The 23,319-nt window shown below is 36.8% G+C and overlaps 1 protein-coding gene across 1 annotated transcript in view; it reads right to left on the bottom strand.

Moving 5' to 3' along the window:
• Positions 1-6,652: 6,652 nt before the first annotated feature.
• The window catches only part of dnajc10 (DnaJ (Hsp40) homolog, subfamily C, member 10), a 29,322-nt gene continuing 12,655 nt past the window's right edge, over positions 6,653-23,319 (bottom strand). The window contains exons 14-23 of the mRNA XM_073854689.1: positions 22,974-23,101; positions 20,982-21,102; positions 20,312-20,409; positions 17,838-17,993; positions 16,251-16,384; positions 16,105-16,158; positions 9,091-9,238; positions 7,562-7,684; positions 7,380-7,484; positions 6,653-7,296 (exon numbers count right to left, since the gene is read on the bottom strand). Coding sequence (XP_073710790.1) covers positions 7,285-7,296; positions 7,380-7,484; positions 7,562-7,684; positions 9,091-9,238; positions 16,105-16,158; positions 16,251-16,384; positions 17,838-17,993; positions 20,312-20,409; positions 20,982-21,102; positions 22,974-23,101 — 1,079 coding nt within the window. The 3' untranslated portion in view covers positions 6,653-7,284. The remainder of the gene's footprint in view (positions 7,297-7,379; positions 7,485-7,561; positions 7,685-9,090; positions 9,239-16,104; positions 16,159-16,250; positions 16,385-17,837; positions 17,994-20,311; positions 20,410-20,981; positions 21,103-22,973; positions 23,102-23,319) is intronic.

The raw sequence follows: 23,319 nt of genomic DNA on the forward strand, positions 1-23,319 counted from the left end.
AAACTCTTCCATTGTACTTGCTGGTATTTAAGTATACTTTTAGTACATTCAAGTGTACTTTATTTTAAGATTCAAAAGGCTAAATATACAGTCAACAAAACATAACAAATACACTGTAAACAATAAAGTCTGGATTTACTTAAAAATTTAGTGTTTGCATTGTTTTTGCATACATTTTTTTAAGTAGGTTTCACATGAAATGTTAAGCAATTTATGGGATGAATTTTAGGATGAATTTAGAAAGAACATTGAAGGAGTTCACATTTAATCTGGGCTTTTACTGGCTGCTTTTCCTTCAATATTCAGTCATCCAAGTCATTTTTTTTCAAAAATAATATTTTAAAACAGGTATTTCACTGCACAGGTATATTTTTGTCTACAAAAGTAATTTCAAAAATTTTATACACATTCAGATGTTTAAGATCATAGTTAACATTGCAGTCAAGTGTTTTAAAACTTTTGACTGGAAGTGTATATATTTTTCAATTTTGATTTAACTTTGTCAAGTGGTTAAACAAGTAGAATATATGTGAATCTTCTCCATCAAGCATATTTTTCAAGGTAAACATATTTGAAATATTCAAAAACATGAGCTAACTTTTCCATATCATAAATCTGAAGATCCTGAAAACGTTATTACAATAAATAGACAGTTGTTTTATCCAAAAATCCAAACAATTTCATAATAATAATAATAATAATACATTTTATTTATAATGCGCCTTTCTCAGACTCAAAGCGCTACAGCATACAAAACAAGATAATCAAACAATCAAACATTGCAGTAAAAATAATCATCTTTTGTTGTTACGTGAAATCAATTCATACAGTATTTCAACGACATGAGGGTGTATGGTGACATAATCCTTTAATAGACCCCAAACTCAAAAAGTGAGGGTCACATCATTGACTTTTGTGTGCATGACTTTCACCAAGTATTTGGATTCATAGTGTGTTTAATTGAGTCGTACACCTGATGGAGAAAAATCATGAGCTTCATAAACGCTTTGCCCTTTCTATGCTGGACTCCCCAGCGTGTGAACGTATCACTTTCCATTAACTGCAGCAAAATAAAAGACTAAATGAACTGAACTCAATTAAGAACATTTCGGTGTGATATTTATTAAAATGAGCATAAACTTTAATCACAGCATAAATTTCAAAACACATTTTTATGACGGTTTAAAATGACGTTAGTTTTATAAAAGTATATAGTTGTGTTTTCCGTGAACTCTACTGTTCCTCTCGTAAAAACCACGTTGTGGTTACAAGGTGCTACAACTCGCTGACGCCAGAACTGGGAAGAGCGCTGCCAGCGAGGAGAGCCCGTCCAGCGGCCCCAGGTGGGTTTTTTCCACCTCAGAATAAAGAAAATAAACTTGGGTCGCCCAGTTCCCGAGGCATTACCAGTGCAACCACAGCTCTGGGAACGCTGCCTCACCTGGGCAAGATATTCACACACGTTCATGTGCGAATGCAAACAGGCCCCTGAATCCTCTCCAATGTTCTCTAATGGTCAAAATGACCCTGAACAATTACTAGTGAACCTTGCTTTAATTTGGGGTGTGCTGTTTTTTATGGCTTTCTCCCCACCCTGATGATTTCATAGAGCTGGATGGGTGAAGCTGCTGGACCCGATGGGCCGTCGCGGTTAGGGGTGTACGGTGGGGTCACCCCGCTGAGGGATTTTGCTATAGCGTGCATGAGCTTTCATCCAAGGTAAGCAGCGTGTCTCTGTGTCAGCTCGCTGGCCATGATGGTGAGGCCTGTTCCAGCGCTGATGCCAGGACACACACTGCGCACTAAGAAGGGAACTCCTGACAGACAAGAGGAATAAAAAGAACACAGCTGAAGAGTTTGATGTGTTGCCAATGGACCCTGGAGGTTTTATCTTATGAACATATGCTAAGAAAACAAGAAAAGCCTGCTAAGAACAGCCTGCCCAGCAAAGACCAGCCTGAACAATTTTGACAAGTGAAGACTAGTGGACCCACAGTATATTGTACAGCTAAGACCAGGCTAAGACTAGCCAGATCAGTCTAGACCACTCTGACTAATATTGACCACCTAAGACCATCCAGACCAAATGGGACTAGCCTGACCTTTATTTAACAGCTAAGACCAGCCTAACCAATATTGACTAATTAAGACCATCCAAACCTAATGAGACTAGCCTGACCTATAGTGATGGTTTCCCGGACAGGGATTAGACTAGTCCTATCTTAAAATACATCAGTGCCTGTTGTTTTGCCTCAAAATGCACACAAGTAATGGTTTTAGTAAGGCATGTTTGTTATATTTCATAATTAAATTAAGACCTAGTCATGGCTTAAGCTAATCCCTGTCCAGGAAACCACCCCATATTAAACAGCTAAGGCCAGGCTAAGACCAGCCTGACTTAAAGTAAAACACTAGGAACAGCCTGCCCAACAAAGAACAGCCTGAACAATTTTTAATAGTGGACCCACATTATATTGTACAGCTAAAACTAGCTTGACCAATACTGACCAGTTAAGACCAGCGTAGACCACTCTGCTTAATACTGACGAGTTGACAGGCATCGCCTATATTAAACAGCTAAGACAAGGCTAAGACTAGCCAGATTAGTTTAGACCACTATAACCAATAATGACCAGCTAAGGCTAGCCTAACCAATATTGAACATCTAAGACCATCCAGACCAAATGAGACTAGCCTGACCTATATTGAACAGCTAAGACCAGGCTAAGACCAGCCTGAACAATTTTGACCAGCGAAGACCAGTGGACCCCTATATTATACAGCTAAAACTAGCTTGACCAATACTGACCAGCTAAGACTAGCCTAACCAATATTGACCACCTAAGACAACCCAGACCAAATGAGACTAGCCTAACCTATATTGAACAGCTAAGACCAGCATGACTTAAACTAAAACAATAGAAACAGCCTGCCCAGCAAAGAACAGCCTGAACAATTTTGACCAGTGGACCCACAGTATATTACTAGCCTGACCAATACTGACCAGTTAATTCCATCTTGGACCACTCTGACCAGCATCACCTATATTAAAAAAATAATACCAAGCTATCACTAGCCAGATCAGCTTAGACCACTATGACCAGCATTGAACAGCTAAGACCAGCCTAACCAATATTGACCACCTAAGACCATCCCGACCAAATGAGACTAGCCTGACCTATATTGAACAGCTAAGACCAGCCTGAACAATTTTGACCAGCGGACCCATAGTATATAATACAGCTAAAACTAGCTTGACCAATACTGACCAGCTAAGACCAGCCTAACCAATATTGACCACCTAAGACAATCCAGACCAAATGAGACTAGCCTAACCTATATTGAACAGCTAAGACCAGCATGACTTAAACTAAAACAATAGAAACAGCCTGCCCAGCAAAGAACGGCCTGAACAATTTTGACCAGTGGACCCACAGTATATTACTAGCCTGACCAATACTGACCAGTTAATTCCATCTTGGGCCACTCTGACCAGCATCACCTATATTAAAAAAATAATACCAAGCTATCACTAGCCAGATCAGCTTAGACCACTATGACCAGCATTGAACAGCTAAGACCGGCCTAACCAATATTGACCACCTAAGACCATCCCGACCAAATGAGACTAGCCTGACCTATATTGAACAGCTAAGACCAGCCTGAACAATTTTGACCAGCGAAGACCAGTGGACCCTTATATTATACAGCTAAAACTAGCTTGACCAATACTGACCAGCTAAGACCAGCCTAACCAATATTGACCACCTAAGACAACCCAGACCAAATGAGACTAGCCTAACCTATATTGAACAGCTAAGACCAGCATGACTTAAACTAAAACACTAGAAACAGCCTGCCCAGCAAAGAACGGCCTGAACAATTTTGACCAGTGGACCCACAGTATATTACTAGCCTGACCAATACTGACCAGTTAATTCCATCTTGGACCACTCTGACCAGCATCACCTATATTAAAAAAATAATACCAAGCTATCACTAGCCAGATCAGCTTAGACCACTATGACCAGCATTGAACAGCTAAGACCAGCCTAACCAATATTGACCACCTAAGACCATCCCGACCAAATGAGACTAGCCTGACCTATATTGAACAGCTAAGACCAGCCTGAACAATTTTGACCAGCGGACCCACAGTATATAATACAGCTAAAACTAGCTTGACCAATACTGACCAGCTAAGACCAGCCTAACCAATATTGACCACCTAAGACAATCCAGACCAAATGAGACTAGCCTAACCTATATTGAACAGCTAAGACCAGCATGACTTAAACTAAAACAATAGAAACAGCCTGCCCAGCAAAGAACGGCCTGAACAATTTTGACCAGTGGACCCACAGTATATTACTAGCCTGACCAATACTGACCAGTTAATTCCATCTTGGGCCACTCTGACCAGCATCACCTATATTAAAAAAATAATACCAAGCTATCACTAGCCAGATCAGCTTAGACCACTATGACCAGCATTGAACAGCTAAGACCGGCCTAACCAATATTGACCACCTAAGACCATCCCGACCAAATGAGACTAGCCTGACCTATATTGAACAGCTAAGACCAGCCTGAACAATTTTGACCAGCGAAGACCAGTGGACCCTTATATTATACAGCTAAAACTAGCTTGACCAATACTGACCAGCTAAGACCAGCCTAACCAATATTGACCACCTAAGACAATCCAGACCAAATGAGACTAGCCTAACCTATATTGAACAGCTAAGACCAGCATGACTTAAACTAAAACAATAGAAACAGCCTGCCCAGCAAAGAACGGCCTGAACAATTTTGACCAGTGGACCCACAGTATATTACTAGCCTGACCAATACTGACCAGTTAATTCCATCTTGGACCACTCTGACCAGCATCACCTATATTAAAAAAATAATACCAAGCTATCACTAGCCAGATCAGCTTAGACCACTATGACCAGCATTGAACAGCTAAGACCAGCCTAACCAATATTGACCACCTAAGACCATCCCGACCAAATGAGACTAGCCTGACCTATATTGAACAGCTAAGACCAGCCTGAACAATTTTGACCAGCGGACCCATAGTATATAATACAGCTAAAACTAGCTTGACCAATACTGACCAGCTAAGACCAGCCTAACCAATATTGACCCCCTAAGACCTTCCCGACCAAATGAGACTAGCCTGATCTAACAGCTAAGACCAGGGTAAAGACCAATCTGACTTACACTAAACCACTAAAAACAGCCTGACCAGGAAAGACCAGCTAATTCCATCTTAAACCACTCTGACCAATAATGACCAGCATCACCTATATTAAACTTATTAATATATTAAGCTTAGACCACTATGACCAGAATTGAACAACTAAGACCAGCCTGACCTATATTGACCAAGATCATCCAGACCTATATTGAACAGCTAAGACCAGGCTAAGACCAGCCTGATTTATACTACGTCCACTAGGAACAGCCTGCCCAGCACTGACCAATTTTGACCAGCAAAGACCAGTGGACCCTTAGAATATCACAGCGAAAACCAGCAAGAGCAATACTGACCAGCTTAGTCCACTCTGACAAATACTGACCAGAATCACCTATATTAAACAACTAAATCCAGGCTACGACTAGCCAGATAAACTCAGACCACTATGACCAATATTGACCACCTAAGACCAGTCTGAACAATGCTAAACAGCTAAGACTGGCCTGCTAAGACCAGTTAAAGGTGGTCAAAACCCCCATAAAACCAGCCTGCTAAACCAGCTTTTTACATGTATTTAAGTTATCAGACAGTTTAATTCAAAGAGACTTACAAATTGCCCAGTGTTTTGTAAGCAAAATTTTGCTTCTAAGCTTGTAAATGTCTTTATAAGTGTATATTTAAATATTACGTGCACATATTTGGAAAATGACAAGCGGGCAGGCAAAGTTTCGATGTTAAAATTATTTTTACTTTTAATATGTTGAAACCATGGTTGAAACGGGTAAATAAATGCTATTTTGTGACGTTTCACTGTTGTATTGGCTCAACCAATGGCGTGAATTTGGGGCGGGACTATGTGTTTTTTGACCAATGACAGATGGGAGAATGTTTAGGAAGATTTTTTTAAAACAAGAATTTACACGGTGACGCCACACAAATGTAAGATATTTTACCATCTCTTTGAGAATGTTTGTACTCATTTCTGGGCAAAAGACTAAAAGTTAATATTTAAGTGCTCAGAAATTGAACTGGCAAAGCTGACGAATTATTTCTTTAGAAAATGTGAGTAGTGTGTTTGTTTGCCCATAGCCTACTATTACGACAAATCGGTGGGTAACGTTAGCTGCTGACAGGCCAAAACAACACTTACGTGTTTACGATATGCTTTTACGATGAGTTTTTTAATATATGATTGTCGTGCAGCACTGGGACACATCAGACTGAACAATGTTAATTAATTATTTCAAGAGGAATAACTTGTAAAAAATTATATTTACTTGGCATATTTAAGCATGAACCTAGCATTGTTTAACGTTTACTACTAAGCTACTGTTGTGTGTACACTAAAACAGACAACGTAAACATTGGCATTATTATTACATCACTGCCATCTAGCGGACACCTTGTGCAATGTCACGTGATTATTCACACACCGATAACACGAAAAAAAGTTAATAGATTTATTCTACTACAGCAAACATCTGCAAAGAAATGTGGTTAAAACAAAAAAAAGCAAAGAGACGATTTAGATGGATCTGTAGAAATGTAGAAAAACTCAACTACAGAAGTCATTCAGAAACCATTATAACCAGTGTAGTGTTAGGATTTGGTGAACTTGGCAAATCTGAAATTCTGAAAAACAAATATACAAAAGTTGCAGAAATGTAACCCAAATTAGTTTATAACAGGACCAGGACTTGTAAGAATAGTTTAAGCAGAAGTCACAGAGATAAACACAAATACCCTTCAAAAAGCTGTGATAAGAAAAAGCATCTGTTACAGTCATAAATACAGTCTGTTTGAAGAAACATTAACGTTGACAGTACATTCATATATATTACAGTCATAAAAATTGCACTGTGGTGACCTCTTCTTGTTTCAGTAACGCATCATATTTGCAGGTCTGTTATTTCTTCTTTAAATCCTCTCTGAAGCAGCTGAGATGATGATATCACCACATATCACTCCTCTCTAGGGTCCATTTGGCAGTGAACAAACACAAAAAGTCCCGCTCTCATTAAAGAGTCTGTTTATCAAGTTTTTCTCGCCGCTGAAGCTTTGGTGGATCACAAGATGTCCTAAAGTTCATCCTGTGGGAAAAAATGGATTGACATCAAGATGTGTAAACACGATTAACTAAATGCCAGATTGCAAAGTCTGTGAATACAGCTACCTTAAAGTTTTTTCCCTGTATTGCGAGTTGCTGTAGTCGCTGTCGGAGAATGTCTGCGATGACGCTGGCGTCCCGGCTGTTAATGTGCTCTCCGCCTTGATCTCGCTAAAAAATGAGCAATAGAAAGTGTTTAAATTTACACAATTGGCAGATGCATTTATCCAAAGATGGGTTATACTTACCCGCCGGATGCCCAGGCTGGGGTAAAACCTGACGGTGGGGTAAGCCTTGATCCCGGCGCTCTGACAGATCTGGTAATGTGCCTGACAGTCCACTTTGCCGGCTCTTACCGTGCCCTTCATCATCTGCAGAGCAAGTGAATTCATTATGATCAAAACACTACAGCAAACTATGAGTCACGCTGAGACTTAGAAATGGATATTTTGCTATAGTCTTTTATTGTGATATATTTAGTTTTTGTAGCTATTAGTGGGCAGGACTGCTTTGTTACACGTTAAAGAGAAATACAGAGCAGTAACTTAAGTTCAGTGGCATGTTGGTCAAACGGCTGAGGTTTAAAGTTCAAAACAGCCTAAAATTCAATGCATTTTGTTCAGAATATATTTGCATACATGCAAAACCTTTTCATCAAAGCATGAAAGAAAAATGCATGCGACTTGCTGAAGCATTACAAGTACCTGCCAATTGAAGTGCATTTCTTGAAAATACCAGTACTTGATTACCAATGGTTGTTTATATTTAACAGCATTTATTTGTATGCCAATAACAGATTTCCAAACTTTAAAGGAATATTCCATTTTCTTAAAAAAAAAATCCAAATAATTTACTCACCATCATGTCATCCAAAACGCTGACGTCCCTCCTTGTTCAGTCGAGAAGAAATTATGTTTCCTGAGGAAAACATTTCAGATTTTTCTCATTTTAATGGACTTTAATAGACACCAACAATTAACACTTAACTCAACACGTAACAGTTTTTTTCAATGGAGTTTCAAAGGACTATAAACAATCCCAAACGAGGCATAAGGGTCTTATCTAGCGAAACGATTGTCTTTTAAATATATGCTCTTTTAAACCACAACTTTTCGTCTAGGTCCGGTCCAGCGTGACCTAACGTAAATGCGTAGTGATGTAGGGAGGTCACTTGTTACATATATAAAATGCACATTTGCGGACCATTTTAAGCAATAAACTGACACAAAGACATTAATTTGTATCAGTTGACATACAACAACGTAGAAACGGTCCTCTTTCAACACACTTGTAAACACTGGGGCGGAGTTTCGCGTTCGTCTTCTGTGACCTCTTGACGTCATGACGTATTGCGAGGGGTCAGCTGGCGCATCACGACCGGATCTAGATGAGAAGTTGTGCTTTGAAGGTGTATGTTTGTTGTTTTTCTTGTCAAAAATGACAATCGTTTTGCTATATAAGACACTTATGCCTCGTTTGGGATTGTTTGTAGTCCTTTGAAACTCCGTTGAAAAAAACTGTTACGTGTTAAGTGTTAATTGTTGGTGTCCACCAAAGTCCATCAAAATGAGAAAAATCCTGCAATGTTTTCCCCAAAAAACACAACTTCTTCTCGACTGAACAAAGAAAGACATCAACATCCCGGATGAGTAAATTATCTGGATTTTTCCCCCAAGAAAATGGAATACTCCCTTAATTATAAGCTTCTTTAGGCATCAGGCTGAAGTGTGTTAATCGGTTGTTGAATTAAATCCTAAGTACAAAAAAACTCTCTCACCCTGGCAAGGACTTCAAACTCTGGGGCAAACTGCTGGCAAGGGCCACACCATGGGGCGTAGAAATCTAACACCCAGTGATCCTTTCCTCCTAAAACCTTTTTGGTAAAATCTTCAGGTGACAGATCCACTGAGGCTCGAGGCAGAGAGCTAAAGACAGAAGAGTCCCGGGGTCAAAGCTTATAAAATGCCATAAATGGCAAATCTTTGCATCATTATAACAGCAATTACTTTAAAATCAAACCCAAAGCATTCCCAAATACCCTATGCTAAGTGAAAAAAAAACATTGTCTCTCTAATAACCACTAAAGAGATTTAGATGTTATGGACAGGGTCATTATCGTTAACTAAAACAAACAAACTATTAAAACAAGTCTTTGAAATCAAATAAAATGTAGCCCTTTGCTAAAATTAACTTTAACTTAAAATCATTAAGTTTAATTAAAATGATTCACTAAAACAAAATAAAAACAAAACTGAAATTAAATAAAACAAAACAACTGAAATTAACCTAAACAGCAACATTAGTGTGAAAACTAATAAAATGACAAATGCTTATAGCAACATTACTAAAAATTAAACTAAACTTAAACTAAAAATTATTTTAAAGAGATAGTTCACCCAAAAATGAAAATTCTGTCATCATTTACTCACTCTCATGTTGTTACAAATCTTTAAATTTCTTTGTTCTGGATGAACACAAAGGAAGATATTTTGAGACATGTTTTTAAACCATTCGCGGACCCCATTCACTTTCATGGTATTCTTTTTTTCCTACTATGGAAATGAATGGGATCCACGAATGGTTTGGTTACAAAAATTTCTCAAAATATCATCCTTCATGTTTATCAGTAGAAAGAAATTTATGCTGGTTTTTAGCAACATGAGGATGAGTAAATTATGACAGAACAACATTTTTGGGTGAACTATCCCTTTAAGGCAGTAATTCCACTAGTGGTCCGCCAAACCCCCCCAGTGGTCCGCCAAAAGATGACCTAAACTAGGCAAGTGTTTATACAATCGCAGGGCTCCAGACTAACTTTTTTTACTAGGAGCGCAGTGGCCCCCAACTGAAAATTTTTGGGGCGCAACCAGAAAATTTAGGGGCACACACCGTAAATCAACATGCTAACCAAATATTCAAATTTTTACTAATTTCCACTGTATTAGTAATAAACACTTTAATGATACATGCAAAAACTATAAAGTGCTGTTTTCAAATTCAGTGTCACATCACAAAAAAAGTCAAATTTACTGGTCGCCCATGTGCGACTGGATGTAAAATTCAGTGGCACACTCTTAAATTTTGGTGGCAAAATGCCACCATTTGGTGGCAGTCTGGAGCCCTGAATCGTCACTTATTTAAGTAGATTTTTAATGCACTTGTGAAACTGTGATATCAGTTCTTGCCTTTCTGTTTAACATAAAAATGGATCGGTGGCTAAACCAAAGAGGAATCAAAAGAAGGATCAAGCGTCAACTGAAAGCAGCTAAAATCCAGATCTATTAGTTTTGAAATGTACTAGTTTTTGTTTCATGTGTAAAATTCCTGTAATTTCAGAGATTTTGGACATTAAGGGGAACTTTTTTTCAGCATTTTATTGTTACCATAGTTACAACCATAGACTTCATATACCCACCACTTCAGTTTTAAACTAAGGGCTCTTTGGAATGACATTAAGTGGGACCTAGGCTGTTACAGAATGTTTAATTGCAGGTTTTTTTTCACATGTGCAGTTTGTTGTTCATATTAAGCTGTAACTCATTTCACATTTACTTGTTCAAATGAAATAAAATTCATATAATAATTTCTGAACATAGCATTGCATTTGTGTTTAAAAAATTAGTTTTTGACTCGTAACAGTTGCATATTAAACTTAAATTTAGCTTATCCTTACTATCTTGTTGTTTTTTTGGGGGCGTGTTAGAGTGGGATTCTGTTAGGTGGTCCTCAGAAAAAAATCGAAAGATAAAGTGGTAAGGTTTGAGAAACACTGCTTTAACGCTACTATTTTTAGTAGCATCTAGCGGTGAGACTGTAGCTGTGTCCCAATTCAAGGGCTGCAATCTTATAAGCATGCGACCTTAAAAGGTGAGCACTCGGTCTTTCAAGGTGGAAGCTTGGTTCTCGCCTGTCAGCAGGACACAGCTGAGATGTTTCTGACTTATTAAAATAAATATGGAATCAGAAAAATATTAATTTATTTTAGAAAATATAGCACGTTTTGTAGATTAAACTATTTAACAGTATATCAAATTAATCAACCTTAGAAATATACGCAACATAAAAACTATGAATTAATTAATAATATTAACACAAAACATAACGTATAATACTAAAACAGTGACAAGAAAAATGTTTTCTGATAAATACACTTGTATTTAATAAAGGTTTTAATTGTTTATTTTAGAATATCCAGCCGTTATACTATGCAGCCGTTGCAGGCGCGCAATGACTCTTGGGATATCCTCGGCTGATAAGGATTCATTCGTTCTATCCTTAACAGCGCGGAGAAATGAGGACCCATTTTGAGGCTTCATTCTAAGCATCCTTTGAATTGGGACGGCCTTACTAGCCTCAAGTCGCGCTGCTGTGATGCAATCGGTCTTAGAATACGTCCTTAGAAGGTCGCAACCTTCGAATTGGGACACAGCCTGTGAATTGCAATCAATGGCTCAGTCCACAGCTCACCCCTCCCTTTTGAAACACATACCTGTAGTGAAGCTACGGTAGCTGCCACGGGACAAACATCTCGTCGTCTGAGACAATGTTGTTACAAACGCATTCTGTAGCGCAGTTTGTTCGTTTAGGGCTACTGTAGAAACATGATGACGCGAAACGTGTAGATAAAAACGGCTCATTTTAAATCTTTCCCCGCCAGCGTTTTAAAAAAAGTTGCCAGCCAGCAACAGCATTTTTAAGGATTTTCACAAAAGTTAAACTCCTTGCAGAAAATGTTCTTCTTTAAATATATAAACATATCAAATGAAGAACAGACCTTCTGCTTTTAAACAAACAAAAAACTTTCATCCTACCTTCACTTGTTCTGTTTTATCACCTCTTTAATATAGGTAGGTTTCTTTAAAAATACCAAATTTTGAGCAAAAAGCTGAGATAATTGCATTTTTGTGAAGGACTTTTGTTAGAGATCAGATACAGAGCGATGATCAAAACATACACAGAGGGATTACTGTTTGTTCTTAGTGGATGCCTCAGTGTTTAATAGGGCTGTGCTGATTAATCGTGCAAATGCGCGTTTTCTTAATGAATGAATTTTAATGAATTACAGTGAAATGCCGCCACATCCAAAAGCCAGAGGGCGCTCTTGTGCAAAAACGACATTTGTGCCACAGAAAAAGTACCATTACAAACGCTATTCCAGGAAATGTCTATAGGAATATTTATATCGCTGATTTTCAGGTATTTTCATGATAATAAAAATGTTTTTAATTATTGTGTTTGGCGAGTGGTGCTTTTTTAAATGCACGTTATAAACGACTCATAGTGATTTTAGATTGATAAGGACTTCCTATTGATCACATAGCCGTAGTACATACACAAGCTGTGCATGAAACACAGAATCGGAGCCTTGCGATACACTATCGATTTCAAGCAGGTCTTTTTAATGGAGAACGCCATGTATCGGCACAGCCCTAGTGTTTAACAAGTTGAGTAAGAGCGCGACCTTGTGAATAATATCGGAAATATGAATTGGTGTAAAAACTCATCATTGGCAGGGATGCGTTTTCTCTTAATTGACGAGTTAACTTGTCAATGGCAGGAAAAGAGTTAAGGTAATAAAAATATACAGTTCATTTTGTAAGGTCTTTACTAAGGATGGACTGAAATTAAAGGAGCGGTGAATCAAAAACTCAATTTTAACTTGATAATTTGTTATATAAGAGGTCATCATACTTAAATGAACATCCTGCAAGTTTCAAAACTGAAAACGTTCGTGCTACTGAAATATAACCGTCTTTGGCACCAAGCCAGCTAAAAACTCCAGTCTAAAATTCGGAAATCTATGACGTCAAAGTAGAATTGAAACACCTCCCCATAACCAAAAGGACAAGTCTACTTTTGTAGCCCCGCCCACAGCTTCGCGTGACACGTGTGTCTCAGTAAGTAAACATGTCTTTAAAGATTGACAAATTTAACCAAAATGACTTTTTAAATACATTTTTTCTGAGAGACTTTTATTTTGACGCGGTGATCTGTTATGATACCATGGAAACGCTTTTTCGGTTTTGAAAGAACCGCGTGGGAACAACCATGGGAACAACACAGAAGCTAAATACTTCAATTCGGAGGCTTGGAACCTAACATTAGCAATATGCTTGGATAAAGTTTGCTTTTGAAGAAGTTCCAGCTCGTGTGGGGAGCGTTTGTTAACGTTGTGGACATGGATTCATTTGTAAAGAAGTCGATGCTGGATTTGCAGAGAGACTCAGTCAGAAGCACCACTTATATTGGATCTGACAACAATGACACAGCAGTATAATTCACAGTAAGACATTTTACTTTATTTAAGTTACTGCGTTTCACTATTGCTTTGTTAAAAGAGATTGCTTGATGTGTCCTGTTGTAACATCCGTGTCTAAATACGTTTGTTGACTGTTTTAATTTACTAAAAACATTAAACGATTAATAAAGGTACAACACTTAACAATACGACTGTAATTTAAAGGTAGAAATATACAAAGTTAGTTATAAGGAAGGATTTATCAACCGCAGTTTAGATTCTGATGCCCGTTTACTGTGTTGTATACGGTAACTTAGGCAAGTTGCGTTTGAAAGGTCAAACACTCAACAAAGCTTATTTTTTATCATATAACTGTGGTATTTAACATTATGTGAATGTAAAAGCAACCTCACAAGCACAATAGAAATATACAAAGTTATTGATAAGGATTTATTAGCCGCAGTTTAGATTCGGATGCACGCTTACTGTGTTTTATACGGTAATTTAGTCACGTCGAGTTTTGTTTCTACTTTAATATACGTATTGTCATTTATGTGTATCATGTTTAGCACCCAGAATCTTTTGTGTCTCAAACATATTTGTGTTCGGCTGCTATTTTTATCACATTAATGTTTTAAAAACATTTCCCTACATGTAATGACGGGGAATGAAGCTGTCCAATCATAGCAGTGGGTGTTTACGTTCAGGTCTTCAATGCGGCCCGCCCCTTCAAACGAACCATTTCTCAAGACAGCCACTAATCCATGTTACAAAATAGCGTATTACTTATTGCTTTTGATGTTTTTGAATGTAAAAACAACGCGAAATGCATAAGTAGACATCAATCAACGTCATAAAGCAATAAAATCGACCAATTCACGGCCCCTTTAAAATTCATGGTCGAAACCGAAAAAGAGGAAACCAAGGCGAAAACTGAAACACAGAAAGAAATTATGCCAATTGTTAGTACCATTGCATTTATGGCTATGACTGTGTACTAACTTACTTTACTAAAATCAAGGCATTGCAATTGCATAAATTAATATTAAAGTTTCAAGGAATAAATCAATTACAAATTATGCAAATATTTATTTACCACAGTATAAAATTAAATTCAAACTAAAATGTGTAACTTGACCCCACCGGGGCGAAAAGTAACGCGGGACGAAAGTAACAAAGCAATTTTCTAACAATATTTGTTTGAATTTGTAAAAAAATTATATTTAAAATGTAATTATATTTCTCAAATTTTATACACAGATATGCAAGAGAATAATGATTTCGTTTTTCACAATGTACTGTTTAAAAATTAAGTTAGAGAGATGTTGGTTTTGCCAATTGTTGATTAGTAACAGCTGTGAGTGATCACAACACGCTTAAAGGAGTAGTCCACTTTAAAAATGGGGTCCATTGACTTTTCATAGTAGGACATAAAAATGCTGTGGTGGGTCAATGGGCCCCATCTTTAAAGTGGACTACTCCTTTAAGCAGCCCTGTCGCAGGATAATAAGTGAACAGTGTCCCAATGTCAAGTGAGCTAGGGTCCTTATCAGTGCCCAAACCTGCATACACGATATACTGATTCACGACCTCTGGAGCTATGGAACGAATTGAGACACAGTGATACTGAAATACGTCCACACAGCAAACAAGCACGTGCAGGTTTCGGTTTCTGTTCGCATCATCACATCATTTGGACCGTATTGTTTCGGTGATAAAAGTCTTTCAGACGAAAAACGAAAATGCTCTTTGGGGCCATTTTCGGCCCAAAATATCGGTGGCCGAATATTCGGTCTTTACAACACTGATAATAAAGTTATGTATTTTAATTTCTGTCAAGAGATCCTTCTAAACGTTACATAATGCACCTTTAAATTATTAATAAACTAAAATAACTCTTTATATATGCATAAGTGACATTGAATATTTACAATGAATTTGCTAGCACGACTATGTGTTTAAAACTCAATGTTACAAGCCCTTCTTTTCTTATGACCTAAAACAATAAAAACAGCTCTAGGGCTGGCAGGTCTGATTCATTTAGGTTTCAATAAATCAATTTAAAACTGATTTTTAATTTAAGTAAATCTAAAGCCGTTTAGATCAAGTTATAATAATATTTTTCTATTCTGTATTAAGTTTTTTTGTATTAAGATATATACAGTATATTGTCCAGGACTGCCGCATAATGTTCTTAAAGGGACACTTCACCCACTTGCATTAATCTTTGTATAGTTAGAACGCCAGTCATGTTTTTGAATGGTTGTGCATTATTTCCACAGTTGCCACTGAGACAGGAGAAATACAGATTTCACTGTTGCACTTCCTTCTTTCAATGATGTAAAAATCATCATTTTGCATCATTGAAAGAAGGAAATGCTATATTTTTGTTGAGGGAGTGAGACTACAAACACCCCTTTTCTCGGTCAAATAGGCACCAAATTCGAAATGTATGTTACATTTCGACTACAAATATGATGCACTTTCAATAAAAATTAATGTTTCTACGGGTGAAATGCTCCTTTAAGATAAAGTGATACTGATTCTGCTCACCTCAGCGCCCAAGTCTTAAGTGAAAATGCATCCCTATGCCATCCATTGTAACTTCTGTAACAAATGAAAGAGGAAAAACAGAATTAGTGTGTAACTGTTTGCAAGGTACAGACACAAACTATTATAAGTGAGAAATGAAAGCGCACTGGTATTGGTTTCGTCGGTTGCTGTTCTGAGGGAAGAGCCGGATCTCTGGGTACGCTCGGACGTCCTCGCTCTGACAAAGCGAATGGTGTTTTTGACAATCAACTGTGCCCACATTTATAACACCACTTAGCATCTGAAAACAGACACATGTTAATGTGTATTACATAATGGTAGAGCATTGTGTTAGCAGCACAAAGGATTCATGGGTTTGAACTAGGGGTGCACTGAAATTTCTGTCACCAAAAATTTTGGCCGAAAATGGCATTATCGGTTTCGGGCCGAAATAAAAAATCCAGCCGAAGATGTCAACCGAAAATGAATATCAACCGCGCCCTCCCATCTGTGCGCTAGCGCTTGGGTTTCACTCACGGTGATCAGTCGTCACCCACCCCTCCCCTTCGTGCTCAAGCAGGTTTCACTCACGGTCGAGCTGTTTGCACGCGTCTGTAAAGATAAAGCATTTCTTGATGTGTAAACTTTAGAGAGAGTCGCGCTAATGTGTCTCATACTGTAATCCATTAAAATACAGTTGGCAAATAAAGCAATGAAACACAACGTAACGTTTTTATGTGGAGCGACTGTTGCGCTGTTTGAGATTCACCCTCCTCTGTGTGTGTGCGTTTAAGTGCCCTTAATAGTGCACATACGAGAGAGATGCGTTTAAAAAAAAACAAGCAAACATAAACTCTCTCTGTTATTGATAGGGCACATATAAACAAAATTATCTCCACAGTATTCTTTTTCTAATAAAAACATTTGTTTATGTCTTAAGTGTATGTATAGATTACAGTCAGATTAACCTACTTAAGTCTGTGTCATTAATGTTGATCAAACAACCCATGACAAAGAAACAAATAGCTCTAAAAATAATAATATATTTAATTTATTGTGTAATGATTCATTTAATTTGATTTCTGTACCTAATGCTGATTTCAGACCTTATTAATGTACAACTTTTTTTTATAAATGTTTGCAATTTCTTTATTGTTTATTAGATTTTTCCCACCCGCTTTTTGCTGATCCGAAAAATAATCTGATCTGTTCCTCAAAAACTGTAATGTGATCCGAACTGTGAGTTTTTTGATTTGTCACACACCCCTAGTTAGTACACAGTGATAGCCATAAATGCAATTGTACTAATAATTGGCATAATAATTTCTTTCGGTGTTTCGGTTTTTCGGCCTTGGTTTGCTTTTTTCGGTTTTCGATTTCGGCCAAGAATGTTCATTTCAGTGCATCCCTAGTTTGAACCCAGGGAAAATACATACTGATAAAAAAAAGTCTTGTAATTTACTTTGGATAAAAGCATCTGCCAAAGGCATAAATGTAAATGTAGTTAAAATAAGTTTAAGATGTAAAATAATTCTTTTAGTGTGCATTGGTGATAAACTTTGGCGTTTTTAAACATTTTAAGAATAAAAATATTTTTTATAACGTCCATAGTGTAAACAGACCTTTAAGCTTTTTTTGTGCGGGCATCATGCACAACTTTAAACCAGTAATAATACCAGGACATTGAGTAATGTTTTTGTGCTCAGATAAGCAATCAGTTGTATATTTCAGAGCGGAAAGGGATTTGGTCATACCCGTGCCATTCTCCTCCATTCCGGCAGCAGGGCCTGGCAGGGGCCACACCACGGTGCATAGAAATCAACCATCCACGTTTCTGTAGACTTGCGTCTTTTTACCAGCTCCTGAAATGACTCTGGGGTCAACGTCACCACCACAGGATTCACCAGATCCTGCAGAATGCCAATACAATATCTCATCAATATCAAGACAAGATCTATACAGCTCATTTTACTTTCTCAATCAGACAAAAATCTAAAAAAAAAGTTAATTCAAGATGTTTAAAGGGCCCATATTATGCAAAATGTACTTTTACACAGTGTTTGGACATAAATGTGCATTAGCTGTGTGTGAACACAACAACCCTAGAATTAAAAAAATCCACCTTCTCCTTCTTGATTTTTCTCCATTAAACCAAAGCAGTCTCATTAGAATGTGACTTCACACAAACAAAGCCCCGCCCACGGCCTCTGACTGACTGTTTAATTTTACCCAAATGCTTTTCTAAATGTGTTTGTTAGCATGTTGTAGCGCTAAGGATACTATTGTCTAGGGGTGACCCGAATAGTCGAAGATTCCATGCATCGATAGGAGAAGCCTGATTCGACTACCAATCTCACAGTCGAATCGTCGCAGATGTGTTATGAAATGAGGATCCTTTCATTTTGGCCGTTTATGGGTGCTCTGTGCACAACTCTGATTTCACATATAACAGCTTTCTCCCAATATATTAATATACAGCATATTATTATAATTCTGCAAATAATATGTGAAGTATCAGCATTCAATAAATATTTTTAAAATGCGTTAATAAATCCAGCAACCCCTGTGACCGGGCTACACGTCCATAAGAGGTTCCTATGTAAATAAACCATTGCCTCTTTGTTTCTACATTTAAAAGAAAAAGCTGGCAATTCTGGCTATACTTTCATTCTTTTAATAATTTCTTTATTTTATTTAATTTATAAATCACTCTGGGTTATCTGATGTATCTATTTGGCTTGTGTTTTGTTTTCGTGCACTTGAGGCATTTTGCACATTTGTTCTGCACTTTGTTACTTCTGACCTTATTTTATTAAAAAAAAAATATATTATTTATAATATTAAATTCTGATCTAATTTAAGTCTGTACATTTTGGATTGCTTTTCGTTGTATAGATTTATTGCGTGCTGGCCATGCTTGCGCATGCAATTTAGCCGAACGTGCTAGGTGCTCTGCGTCTCATATTTAGAAGTTCATCAAACTAAACATTAAAAAAATGGATGTTTTCGACGGGTATACGTTTTTAAAATGTATTTAAAACATATGGTTATCTTGTCAAAAGTTATACTAGGTAAGCAGTTTCTTTAAATTTCCGTGATGAAACGGAAAATATCTGCACCGAACCTATATTTATGCCTGACACGACTGTCTTTCTTGTGATTTAATATTATTGTCGGTGTTCACCTTCATATGATAGAAAAGAGATTCCTGAAATAAATAATATCATCAGTTGTTTCTGTATCTAAAGTGAATGGAGATGATCAAAGTGAAAGCAAGCAGGTATTTCTGTGTTAAATAATAACGCGTAGTGTCTATAAAATCATTAATTTCAGTGTTTTTATGAATTGTAAATAAAGATTAGTTTTTATAATTTGCAGTAACAATCACAAATTATTTGTCATTTCTCATTTGTCGTTTTTTTTGGTCATGACTGCTTTGACGCGCTTATTCTCCAAATTAAATAAAAACACTGAATTATAGCCGAGGTTTCCAAGGCAGGATCACCTTTGTTATATTTTTAGGTTTAGTTATCAAAATGTTTTTTGTGTGATGTTCTGTAGATCGTGGCTTTAAAATGTTATGAATAATTAAACAAATGTTGCCTTAAATTTTACCTTAAAAATATATAAATGCATGGTCAGTTTTGTCTTCGTTCATCACTTGAAAGACAGTTTTTGGTCACTTTATCAGAAAGTTGTTTATGTGTGCTGCTTGTGAAAGAAAATAAAAGTTATCAATTTGTACCTGGTCTGACCCCCTCCCAACCCATGCACACACACACATAGATGATTCGACTATCGGTCGACTATGAAAAGATTGGACAATTCTGATTCGAATATGTAAATCCTTAGTCGAGGACAGCCCTACTATTGTCTCATACTGTATTCACAATTTTTAACAAAAAGTGCTCACTGTCTGTTGGCAAAGGAGTGAGGAGCTGTAGCTCATTTGCATTTAAAGGTACACACACAAAAACTGATTTTTGCTTAAACCCATATGGGGACATTTTGGACATACTGTATAAATGATCTTTGGTGTATTTTGAGCTAAAACTTCACAGACACATTCTAGGCACACCTGAGACTTACATTACATATTTTAAAAATATACATAATAATGTAATAATGCTCTTTAAAGAAAACTAAAACCATATAAAATTGTGCATATTTTGTATAGTTCATTGTAGGAATACATGCAAATATGTCCTGTCTCAATCCTCTCTCTCACCTCTATGAACTCCAGGATGCCATCTGCAGAGTGATGACCTTCATATTCATGGATGCTGGATTTGTTAAAGATGACTGTTGTCGGATATGCATGAACGTTGTACTGAGGGGAGAAAAATGCAAGAGATGAGAGCCAGCAGTCTTAAAAACAGGTACTTATATTTTGCAAAAATCTGCTTTTTACAAACAAGAAGTCGAAAATAATCCTAGATGATGCTATAAAATTTTTTTGTGATGGTTTATGTCCTACAAGCACCACCAAACAAAAAGGCAAACTATTTGTTTGAGCTCTCAGTCCAACTAAAACATAGGCTCAACTAGCAGCGTACATCAGGGGCGTGGCTACCTGCAGGGGTGACCAATAAAGGACAGGTGTTGGTTAAAATAACGTTTTTACTATTGCAATTCTGGTTGGTGCTGCTATTGATGCAGAGATTTCACACCTTCATGATTGAAAACAAATTGTGGTTTCCTGTGGAAAAGTTTAAGATGCAGTGTATTTAAATAAATAAACAGGAAGCTCTTTATTGACTACACGCTCCGCATCCCCTTGACAGGAAACCACAGTTAAATGTTAAAAAAGTCATCAGTTTCAAAATTGAGCTTTCATACCAGATCAACCATCGAAACCTGTCACATAGGAGTATGGGTGAAATGGTGTGGTGTGTATCTGTACATACTGCAAAGGCCCTCGTGTACGGTACAGTCCAAAGTCCCAAATTTCAACTGTCCAAAGAGCTGGATGGAGGCTTTTCTCAGTTCAGGAAGAAGAGCTCGACATGGTGGACACCACTGTAGGACAGAAACATTAGCCATAAAATATATGATGTTTACAGATATTACAGCTTTTAATTACCGAATATGAACAAGCATGCTGCATACACACAAAAAAAATCGAATCACATGTGACCCTGGACCACAAAACCAGTTTCCATTGAGATTTATACATCTCTTCATTGATGTATGGTTTGCTAGGATAGGAAAATATTTGGCCGAGATACAACTATTTAAAAATCTGGAATAGGAGAGTGCAAAACAATCCAAATATTGAGAAAATATTACTAATGATAAATACATTTTTAATATATTCATAGTAGGAAATTTGCGAAATATCTTTATGGAACATGATCTTTACTTAATATCCTAATGATTTTTGGCACAAAAGAAAAATATATAATTTTGAGCCATACAATGTATTTTTGGATTTTGCTACATTTATACCTGTGCTGCTTAAGGGGCGATTCACATATCATGTCTTTTGCGCGCTCAAGTTTGTTATTTCAAATGTAGGCGCGCTCATAATGGAAACGACGCGCGCGCGTTGCGCTCGTTTTTTCTAGGCGCGTTTGTACCACATCGAGTTAAAAACATTTCAACTTTTTAAAATGCTGCAAGCGAACCAACATGAACCAACCAACGTTTGCGGTTTCTGCAAATGTGAACCGCCCCTAAGACTAGTTTTGTGGTCCAGGGTAACATATATAGACATGCAAATAGGAAACACCTGGTAGTTTACATTCTTTCATTCATAGTTTACATCAGTTGATCAGATACCCAGAATTTAAACACAGATGGGTGATTCTTGTGAAATTAGACTCATGAGGTGTCATGAAACATTTTGATAAAAAAGTAAATGCAAAGTAAGAGTATCAAAATAAGAAGCATACGGTTACAAACATCTCTTCATGTACTATTTTGCACATGATTTCAAATGACATCATCCAAACCAATTTTTTTCACATTTAAGGGGAAAATGTTCATTACCGCAATGTGTCCATGACTGGATTTGGGTTCTTTGACATGGAAATATTTATAATTAAAAAATCAAAAAAATAAAAAGCTTCAGTGCATGTTTATACTATAAACATTTACAGTAAAGAAACATGTGGTATTTGGTGATCATTGGTAAATGTAGAGACAATAATAATGAATATAAATGTGTCCAAGACCAATTTTCTCATCCTCCGCAACAATTTTCAATCATTGTTTTAAAAAAAAATTTGTTGGATGGGACATAATTGACTGTGACACTCAAGATGGCTACCAGGTAAGCAGTTCTTATTTTTTTCTCTCCAGATAAAAGTTGAAATTTTGTTTGTCATAATACCTTAACAACTTTTTAGTTCTCATTACCGAAACATGAGTCTGTAAATGCATATATTTAATGTAATATCATGTTGCGGTAATGATAATTTTTGATAATGATAATCTAAAAAAAATTTACATAATTCAATAGAAAATATTTTTTAAATCCTCTAAAAATAATGGTTATAGTAAGTTCAGACCTTAATCTTATATGTGCAACAACAAAAAAATGGCTTCAAGGGCTTTTAAAAAAAATCTGATGCTGGACACCTTCTAAATCTGGATTTAGTGAGAATCACCCAGATGCAAATGTTTATTTTTTAAAAGTCTGGTTCACCCAAACATGAAATTGTCCTTTGCGTCTTTCCAAATCCCCATATTTAGTAAAAAAGTGATTTTTAAATAACTTATGGTAATTTTTTAAAATATATGAACAAATACATGATGATCAAACCTGTGGATAATTATACACCATCCTTAGAAAAATCAGCCACCGGTAGGAAGTTAACACAGATGTCTTTCGACAGTCTTTTATCAGATGTGTGCAACAGATAGTTTCATAAATATTAATAACTTACAGGAGCAAAGAAGTCAACCAGCCAGGGCTCCTTCTCATGACTGGGGAAGTTCTCAGGTTTAAGCGTGGTCACATGAGCGTTTACGCTCTCCTTCGCAAAAGCTATTATGTTATACAGAGCATCTTTACCTAGGAAATGAAAACACATAGCTGGCATCAGAATACAGTTAAACATTTTACATCAATACTGAATTTTTTTTTAATCAAGTTGGACCTTGAAGGGTTTCAAAAGCATATCACATTGTTTAGACGCAGAATGTTTACTTAAATAAAAGTCATAAAACCCCAAACTACACTTTCTGAGATTTCATCATAAAAGACAGTGGAACCGTATGTTAATTCATAAA

This window comes from Misgurnus anguillicaudatus, chromosome 17 (assembly GCF_027580225.2).
Source record: "Misgurnus anguillicaudatus chromosome 17, ASM2758022v2, whole genome shotgun sequence".
In the NCBI taxonomy this organism is placed as follows: Eukaryota; Metazoa; Chordata; class Actinopteri; order Cypriniformes; family Cobitidae; genus Misgurnus; species Misgurnus anguillicaudatus.